At 37.1% G+C, this 10,921-nt stretch overlaps 1 protein-coding gene across 1 annotated transcript in view; it reads right to left on the reverse strand.

Moving 5' to 3' along the window:
• The window catches only part of ex (FERM domain containing expanded), a 50,692-nt gene extending 41,177 nt beyond the window's left edge, over positions 1-9,515 (reverse strand). The window contains exon 1 of the mRNA XM_077429430.1: positions 9,292-9,515. Coding sequence (XP_077285556.1) covers positions 9,292-9,396 — 105 coding nt within the window. The 5' untranslated portion in view covers positions 9,397-9,515. The remainder of the gene's footprint in view (positions 1-9,291) is intronic.
• Between the last annotated feature and the right edge of the window lie 1,406 nt (positions 9,516-10,921).

The following is a 10,921-nucleotide window of genomic DNA, read 5'->3' on the forward strand; positions in this document are numbered from 1 at the left end:
GGGAAAACCCAGATCGGTCAAAAACACGAGCCGAGAGATGCCGGGCCACGAGGTATTATAACGTGCGGACGTGGTGCAGAGCGCGCCAGGAATGCCGCTCGGCCGGTGTGACGTCACGAGATCCACAACATGGCCGCGAGAGCTTTTGGCGCCTAAAACCCGACAAGGACTCGACCACTGCCCTCGACGACGCTCGTCCTTGCCCCTCAAGGACGTCCTTAGGACCGCCTAGCGCGCCAAAATCAAACTTCCGGTCATGCCAACTCCCAAGAAATCACTGGAACCGAAGCGAATCTACCCACTATATACAAACGAACACTATGTAACTACCTTAGAATTTCTTATGAAAATTTAACTACCAAAGATTATTTTACAAAGATTCATTCATTTCATCATGGTTGATTTGATTTGATTTTGCTTAGTAATCAATGGTATATTGCATTGAAGATGATTTTTTTTTTTTTAATTATGATTATTAAAGCCCGGACCCTGAGGGGGCTGTATATTGTTCAAATGTTGTAAATGCATTGTTAAAGGTTTGCCGAACCTTTTTTACAAAGGATTCACAACAATTGAACAATAAACGGCACGCTTCCGGTCCTACCTCTAATGATTATATGTAAGTCAATAGTAATGTAGCAAATTCACCGGCTACATATACACAAACGAACACTAGCTTAGAATTTCTTATGAAAGTTTTAGTACCAAAGATTGCTTTACAAAGATTTATTCATTTCATCATGGTTTTATGGATTTTGCTTAGTAATCAATGTTAAATTGCATTGAAGGTGTTTTTTTTTTTTTAAATTATGATTATATGTAAGCCAATGGTAATGAAGCAAAAATTCACCGCTATATTCAAACGAACACTAACTAGCTTAGAATTTATTATGAAAGTTTTAGTACCAAAGATTGCTTTACAAAGATTTATTCAAGATGTTTTTTTTTAAATTATGATTATAAGTCATTATTTTTATTGATAATATTTATAATATAATCTAATTGTTATTTTAATGTTGAAGCCATAATAGAAAAATAGTCTCATAAACGTACAATGTTCATAATAGCATTTAACATTTAACCAGCAGAATAGATCAGTGGTTAGCGTGTTATGTTTTCAACTGATTCGTTACGGGTTTAATTCCTGGCCCGGCCAGGTGATCTGCTGCTGGCCAGGTCTAGGATATGTGACTCCAGGTTGATTGTTTCGTATCAGAGTTTGCCAAGTTATCTCACTTATCTGATGTCATTATAACAGTTCAAACAAATTGGCAACCTTGTCCTATTTCTTGCAAAATTCGAATTTTCAGCATTTCAAATTTCCTGATTTATAAAATGCTATTAAATTTATCTATAGACCTATGATACTGTAAATGATGATAAAATTAATTGTTTATAATTGGCCAGGAAGGTGCATTGGGGTTTACGTGTCAGGCCTTCTTGATATATGTCAATGTATTTGTGAAAAATAAAGTACATATGTACATAGTTACATACACTGATTATCCGGTGCACAAAAATTCGTGCTTGTAGAAAAAAACGAAAAAATATGCGTATTACGAACGGATGTATGGCTTAATTTGTTTGTGCATGGTTTCACATGTGACTCGAAATGTTTGTGGCTATACACAAAACACGTCAGACCGCGCGCACGCTTCGCGTCTCCCAATACAACAATATAACTCTTAAGACAACGATATACTATTTATACTAGAGACAATCTCGGATTTGAAACGATTTTAAAAACAGCACCATTTACTACTAACGCGTATCCTCTCGAATAGATGGTGTTTGATGTCAAAATTATCTAATTCGATTACATGCAACTAAAGCACTAATATATGTATATAACATTAGACAAAATTCGAACACGGAAAATTTGAATAAATCCGAAATAAACTCAGCACGCGTCTAAATATTCAAACGCGCGTTTTAATTTCGATATACGACATAAATATGTTTGGCAGCTGTTAATATTTGTCGAATTCGAATAATAAAGCGCACGATTTCTGTGTACACATGTACACACACACACAACGCATTAAAAAAGTTTTATTCAAATACATACGAATGTATATAAGCGGACGAAAAAAAATAACATTCAAAAAATTCTTGTACACACACACAATGTGAATTATTCCAAATATGCCATTTTTTATGGCAGACCGTCGGATACCATTTCACACTGCATTGTTGAGAAGAGGTGGTAGAAAAAATATGTCGAATACGGCCTTTTTTGTTGATTTGTTTACGTACTGCATTCCTGAGGTTTTAGGAGGGTATGGACCTTGACTGATGCCAGCCCTAAAGCTGGCAATTTGGAGATCATATAAAATGTTTATAATTTACCTTCCTACCAAGGCATTCTTTCATATTGTTCAAAATCGTTTTTTTTTTTTTCATTTATGCCATAGTTCCATAACAATGCCAGGTAACCCTGCGTGTACAGATATTTATAATAACTTAATAACAGATTAAGACTGGGAGAGATGACGATTTTTAGGAACCGTCACAATTAATTTAGATAAATTGGCGAACTCTAACAGGAGATGTGAGATCAAAATTAACAACCATCCAGATCATTCACCATCCACTGCTGGATGAAGACTTCCCCGACATCCTTCCATCATATTTCTTCGATTTCATACTACGCTCCAGACATCTTTCAGTGCACCGGACCTTATGAAGCCCAAGATTCGCATCCTTATTAAACCATAAACAATCGAGAAAATCGAATAAATTCCGGTCAAGACTTCTACACGGATAAAAAAAATCGCTTAATCAGTGAGCTATGGCTCAAGCTTGAATTGGCCCACTCAAGTCATTTGTTAACATCCAAAGCTTTATATAATAAAACTTAATATATTGCTGATTTCAAATCAAGAAGAGATTCAATGACTCAAAAAATTGTACGATATGTGAATCCTTGCAGGAATCCACATATTGTACATACCGACCGAAAGTTCGAATTTGAGCCCGTATCAAATCGGTCATCACCGATCAGGTTTTCCTAGTGTTATTATAGAAATGATCATCGAAACAGGATTTCTTTCGACTACTTTCTGTCATATCGAATAGAAACAAAATAATCATTCTACGTATCCGTATGTATGCACATGTATGTACGTATGTGCAATGCAATAGAACGATTTGAATCGTGATAGATTACCACCGTCAGACAACAGACCGGTGTCGCATTAATTCACAAATCAGATTACGAGTGCTAGAGGTGAACTCGCATAGATAAAACCACATTATCGGTATAACACTTCCTCTATTTATTATGAAATTGTACACCTACTAATAGACTAAAACTATCGCTATCTATGTATCTGATGCAATGAATGCGCGTTATCGTACGATAAGTATGGCGAATAATCTAAGGAATTCCTAAGACCTTAAAACTCACAAACGAATCGCAAAAGATAAATAAATAGCTTCTCAGAAGTTGCCACGAAAACTCTCAAGCATTTCCGTCTTATGGTAAACACGTCACAAGTATACTAGCTATATAAATATATTAAAATTGAAATCAAAATAAAAAGAAAACAACCAAGTGCATCTAGTGATGCACCATCTTTGTGTGAAATCATTCTATGAAACTAACGATAGTGCCCTGAAAGCTAGCCTAAGGGCGAAAACACACTTGAGTGGTACGAGGTACGTGTTTTTTTTAGATACTTTTAAACACGCGAAAAAACGCAGGACCCCTAGCCCATATATGTGGTACACAGTCCCAAAAATGACCCCCTGGAGTGTTTTCAGTGATATTGTATCCTTGCTTGACAGTGATCGACAAATGTAGGAGAAACTTGTCGGTTGCATATGGATATGAATACACGTGCGACCTCCCAAACATATGCATTCAGCACGTGCAACTACACCCGAATTCGGTTTGGGGAGCACCCACTGTTTACAAGCCAAGGACGTAATGCCCCATACCATTCTGCATGTTTTCGCCCTAAGTCTAGTGATGACTAAAGAGCGGATAGGAAGCGTGATTTTTCCAGGAATCACGGCTTTTTGGGTCTATTTACAAAGCTAGAGTGCAATTAACAATGAACGACACGCTTCCGGTCCTACCTCTAGTGATGACCAGAGATCGGCGTTGATTGATGCCTTTCGCACAAAAAATGTTTCACTATTGCTTAGAAAAACCATGTTTTTTTTTAAAGAGAACCCCTTCCAAGAATTTTCGAGAGAAATACATAACAATCTGATGCACCGAGTCCGTACATAATAGAGTACAGTGCACACACACGCAAATGAGCACAATTTATAAACAATATTTAGCATATTAAACACAACTATGGGGGAGCGCGCGTTTACGGCCGACTATTTACCTGTCATTAATTAAATAAAATTGCGGTTTTACACGTGAATTCGTTCTGCACGAGTCATAAAATCCGATCGAGGCGAATGGCTCAACATTCCACGAAGGTTATATCGGAAAATCACCGCGTATAGAGGTATTTATTACGTTTTCACAAATAATTGTTGTTATTATGTAAATACAAAAATAATAACGCGTGCTCTCCATACATATGCACACACACAATCCACACATCATGAACGGAATTTTTTCCACTGAATTCATTATAATTGTATACACACATTCGATACTTTCACTGCGTGCATAATGTAATCGACATGCTTTCAGTGAAATCTCACAACGAACCGAAATCTAAATCCAAATTAAATAAAAAAGAGTAAAACTAAAAGGGGAGATACTACTTCCGATCCAGTTCAAAACGTGACGATTAGCATTTCATTAATCAACACAAAGTTTCAGTATGATCAATAGCGGCGCGTCCATATGGACTGAGGGCTGCAGCCCTCCTAGCATAGTAAATGCATGCTATTTTTTACAAACCTCCTTTACGTTTCACATTAAGACGACTTTTTTTATATCTCTTATCTTTTATTACATTTGGTCACCGGTATGGTCAACGAGTTACTTAAGCCTCCCACTGGGAATTCTTACGAGCCGCCACTGATCAATAGTATCAGGTATCAATACCGCGTACAAATAGCAGTATAGCCCAGTCAGTAGTTAGCGACTGAGAGGTCCTGAGCTCGTATTCTGGTTAGACTCGAGGCTCAAACACACTGAATCGAACGGCACAGGCGCGTTATTGGCCTCCTGTGGTGAAAAATCCGCAGGGATTTTTTCGACAAGTTTCTCCTACACTTATTCAACTATGGGTTATTGATAAATTTCAAACATGTCAATACAAGGATATTAGGCCTGGGTTTTTTACATATGCAAAACTATCTAAAAAAAAAAAACACGTGCTGCATGCCTCTCTGTGTCTGCGCCCTTAGATAGATTGAAAAATATCATACTTGTATGATTTGAAGTATTTCTAAGGTGGTGCTGGTCATATTTAGAACCAAATCGAAAGTTTGCAAACTTTCCCTATTGAGACAGTTCTTCAGAGATTGGCTCACACTTACTCTTTACTGTCACCACTGTCTAATTATTAATTATAATATATACAAAAGGCTAAGCCGTCCGTTTGTTAGTGGCGGATGCGATATTAATACTTGAAATAAGAGTATACGAAATAAAACGCGCTTTGATGGGGATGTATGTGGCCACCGAAGGCAGATAAGCGCGAAGCATGCGCACAGTCAGACGTGTTTTCTGTACAGATACAAACTAAAAGCACGAATTTTCGGCACTAATGCACAATATTTAATACGGTACATACAAATTTGCCACTAGTTTGATCAAAATCTCAAGTTCGAATTTTGTCAAGATCACAAAAATTCAGCCGTGGAAACGTGGAAGCCAGAAGTTTCTGGAAGCTGTGGTTGAAAAAATAATCACACGTGCATAATGAACCGACAGGCAGTGATTGCACCGTTGAGGCATTTTAATTTGCGACAATTAGCGAGACAATCGAACGTAATGGAGCGAGAGCCAACGCAAGCGGTGTCACGCCACTCCGGCGTTCATCTGCGTTTGTAGTTTTCTCGGATAACCTTGCCCGCCATTGACGGCGGTCGTCACTCGGAATACAAAACAATTTGAGGAATGCATGTCATTACGATAACAATATGGAATTAGAGGCCCCCGCCGCTTCTCTATCGGCCGATGCATAATTTATTGTCCCGCGAGGTGGTGCCGGAGCACAGATTACGTCGACAAAACAAAAAGGAAAACGTCCACGGCGATGTCTTAACGAATTAAAAGCTAGCGGGGCTGATAATTCCACTCGATTAAATTCCAAGGCAGCAATGTGTCAAAGGGCACCAAGGGTACCGGACGCATACCAGAAATACCACTAGTGCAGTGATTCTTAGCCTTCTCTACCTACATACACATGTATACCAGCTCACGAATCTACGAATGTAACAAGCTACGGAAATCCTACTAAAATTGAATCCAAAAAACTTTTATTAAAAAGAATACCTACATACATATGCACAAGGGAAGGAACCACCTCCGATCAACCTAAATTTGTTTTAAAAACCATGGAAACCGGTCGATTCCGAGTTCTAATCTTGAGGTAAGACTATAAAGGCCATGCACGTGCTCGTGGTTTTCAGCTGGGAAGGACGTTCCTTCATGTCATTGCTAATTCGTACGATCTTCTTATTTCGACAAATTTATCTTACATTTCTTCAAATATGGGATTCACCGTTATCGACCATTGTTAAACCTGTCAATACAATGATAAAAATATCACCGAAAATACTGTAGGGGCTGATTTTTAGCCTGGGTGCCATAGCATATATCAAGCATGCTAGCGTTTTTATTACACGTGCACAAATATCTAAAAAAAAAAGTGCTGCGGATCTCTATGTGCATCTACGCCTTAAAATTCCAACCATCGCTACAACGTATGCACGTACGTATGTGCAGATAAAGTAATAAAATCTGAAAAAAAAGAGTGGGGGGCAGAGAGTCAAACAAACAAGGCTATTGGCTATTGGCAGTGGAGGTGAGCTGTCACTTTTTCCAAATTTTTTGGATTCTTAAACGAGTTTATTACGATTATATTTCACCATCAACTTAGCGGACCCAATTTAAATCTGTATCCGAATTTAAAGTTTCAAAGCGATCGGAATAATGTATGAAGTTTATCAGACCAATTGGTAAAATAAAACTAAGAAAAACCTTGAAATAAAAATCTTTACAAATTAAAGAATTCATAAGAATCGAAAAAAAAATTCAAATGTATGTTTACAATTGTATACGCAATTTCTTTTTACAATTTTCTCAACATATGAAATACTTTTCACAAAAATATGCCGTGTTTTGAAATTTTATATATGTAAATACATAAGCATATTTTATTTGGAAATATCTATGTATGTACATCTGTTAAATACCACTGCTTACATTAAATGGGAATTGCTTATTGTAAATAAAAAGAGTTGATTGTTTAAAACAAAAACTGGCTATAAGAAATACTGCTCATAAAAACGCGACTTAACATAATAAGATAGGTCAGTTTTCCTCAAAAATTTGATTCTGTCCGACAAACGATAATCAAACACTGTAACATACCTCCAAAATATATATGGATCAATAAGTTTAGAGCCGAAACTTCAACTCCGAATCAGTATGCATGTCTAACTACACTACCGTCCATATGTTTAAGACCAAACCTATAACTCGATTTCTAATGTCCATTAAAATAATTTAGCGTAAAATAGTTCAAAGAAATGGGTATCATTTGTTTCCCTACACCCTTGGATTTAATTTGAGCAAAAAAAAGCAGGGATTATCCCATTGGTTTGTTGTTTTTTTTATATAAGGGTTCAAAATGGGCTCAAAGACACCGCGTGACGAATCGACACATGTTGCAATTCGACAACTCTACTATACGCAGTTTATGTTACGAACTTTTTTTGTTATTTTATCCTGCTGATATGACATCGAAACAGTTCAAAATAATAAACCCTAAATGAATTTGGTTTAGTTTAATCTGACCAGTCAGACTTTGAAGTCGTATTAGCGAAAAATTTATAATACATAAAGAGGACAAAAATTTTTGAAGAAATATGGGAAAAAATAAAAATCTCACCATGGAAACTCGAGGAGCCATTATTGCTCTTTACAAACAGCAAAAAACCCAACGATATATCGCCGAAAATCTGAATATTTCGAAGACTGCAGTACAACAGACGATAAAAAAATTCCAAAATTCTAACAACATTATGGATTTATCAAAATCAGGACGTCCCAGAATCACAACACAAGCATTGGATCAACAAATTATATTATTGAGCAAGCGAAATAGAAGGATAACGGCACCAAAAATCGCCTCTGACATAGAAAAGACAGCCTTCAAAAAAGTATCGGTCACCACGGTTAAACGTCGGCTGATGGAAGTGAAGCTGGGAGGGCGCATAGCAGTAAGAAAACCATTATTAAGAAGAAATAATAAAGCGAAAAGACTAGCTTGGGCTCTTCAGCATCGTAATTGGTCAATTGAAGATTGGTCAAAAGTGATTTGGTCCGATGAATCGAAGTTTGAATTGTTCGGTTCGAAAAGACGAGTTTACGTCCGGCGCACTCCCCAAGAAAAAATGATGCCAGACTGTGTGCTGCCAACAATCAAGCATGCTGGTGGATCCATAATGATATGGGGATGTTTCTCAAGAGCTGGAGTTGGGAATTTAATCAAAATTGATGGAATTTTAAAAAAAGAAGGGTATTTGAAAATTTTAAAAGAACAAGTTTTGCCGTGCGGCCGGAACTTATGTGGGCATGATTTTATATTCCAACAAGATAATGACCCAAAACATAAATCAAAGCTATGCATGGACTTCTTACAACAAGAAGAAGAAAAAAATAATTTAAAAATCATGAACTGGCCTCCTCAATCCCCCGATTTAAACCCAATAGAACTTTTGTGGGACGAATTGGACAGACGAACCAGAATCCATCGCTCAACATCCATAAATAAGTTTTGGAATCATCTACAGGAAAGTTGGAAGTCCATACCTCACATCACACTTCAAAATTTAATAAATAGAATGCCGAGACTATGTGCAGCAGTGATTAAAAGTAAGGGTGGGTTTTTTGACGAAAGTTCAGTTTGACGTTTTTATTTTTTTATAATTTTATGTTTATTAATTGTTGTAATATCTTTATTTATTTTAATAAATGCGTATTTTTTGAACATAACTGAGTTTATATTTTTTAAATTGGTCCAAAATTGTGTAAAATATGCTCCAAAAATACTTTGGTCTTAAACATATGGACGGTAGTGTACATATGCAGTGAAGCATTGTTTTCAAGCCGAACACAATAAAAACAAACAAAATAATTACGTCTTTGAACATGAACTCCATAATGTTGAACACGGTGACATTCTTTTTGCGCCTCTTCACAGGATAACTGTGGATAATATTCAGCAACGGTTGATGAAACTTCATCTTGAAGCGAACGAACAAAACTCAACTGAAACTAAGTATGTATATAAACCAGACAGAATCGAGCCACACATTTCAAACCACGACAACCGTGCAAACGAATCGGAAGATCGTACGGCACTGATCGATACGTACGATTTTCAAAAGCAGCATACATATCTTATCACGCCAATTAAGCGCGAAAGTATTTCGCAGATAACTCCCGAGTATGCACATATGTATGTAATCGATCAAAATCTGCATACAAAAATAATCAACAATCGGCACGCAGGAAAGCCGAAAGTAACGTTGCTGTTTTGCCAACAAATCCATGGGCCTGAAAAACGCCAATAGGCGTTGTATTTTTAAGAATGTACAAAGTAAACAAGAATACTACCCGCTAAGCCTTTCCAGGTAGCATTGAAAAAAAAATGCATTGAACATGGGTCGTGTAATCCGTGTCAATGTTTATAAAGACTGGTTTACACCGGAATTTCCGAATTTATTTATTTTTTACATATACATATACCAGGAAGGCCTTACAGGTACACCCCGATGCGCCTTCCTGGCCAATTACAATTACAATGCAGCATTTTTATTACAAGTCGTTGAATTACAAGAGACTGAAAAATTCGCAAATTAACGAGACATCTATGATTACATTACTATGAGTACATTAATCATACTTCAAATAGTGGTGACATAGTAGGTAGGAAGGATTTATAGCCAATTTTTAAACGGGAACCGTTTCAACAATGAAATCAGAGAAAATTGACAAACTCTGATAGGAAACGATCGACCTGGAGTCACAATATCCAAGTCTGACCAGCAGCACTACAGATGTACTTAGAAAAATTCTTTTCCAATCAAGGTCAGCTCATGGGATCGAACCCGGCGCCTCTCGGTGTTATTTATTTATTTATTCAAATAGCAAAACTGCTAATACATACAATACAAAATAAGCAGAAGCTTAACGACCGAGCTATGCTGCTGGCTCGCATTTATAACCATTGCAGAATTTCTCGATGGAAATCCCTCACTGCCGAGCATTTTAGATTATGGCTTGGGATTTAGATTGTGAGTATTACACTTTAACAACAATGAAGAAGATGGAACTAGTTATAGAAAAACACATTAATTATATTTGTTTATTTTATATTGTTGCAAGATATATTAGATAGTCTAAAGACACCTTTACAAAACTCGAAATCCTCGGCGGTAGTTATCTAGGGTTGGTCTGGATTAGCTACAATTTGTATACCTCGTTTCTATTGGATTTCTAAATAATTCTAGTTGGAAAAGTTGGCGAATTTTCAGCGTGGTGGGCTTTCAACAGAAAATATGTCACCACTCAAAGGGTCAACTTTTTCAAAACAACAACTCTTGGTATTTTCATATCTCTAACTAAGCAGTTCTACGTTTACCCAGCGAGCGAATATTTTTCGCCAGAAGAATTCAACCCGAGGATATCCTCTTACCGGGGCGGGGGGGGGGGGGAGAGGGTGGTAGGAAGGGACACGTGACACGTGGCACGCGTCACGCAGGGCCG

The sequence above is a fragment of the Arctopsyche grandis genome, chromosome 4 (genome assembly GCF_051622035.1).
Source record: "Arctopsyche grandis isolate Sample6627 chromosome 4, ASM5162203v2, whole genome shotgun sequence".
NCBI lineage: Eukaryota > Metazoa > Arthropoda > Insecta > Trichoptera > Hydropsychidae > Arctopsyche > Arctopsyche grandis.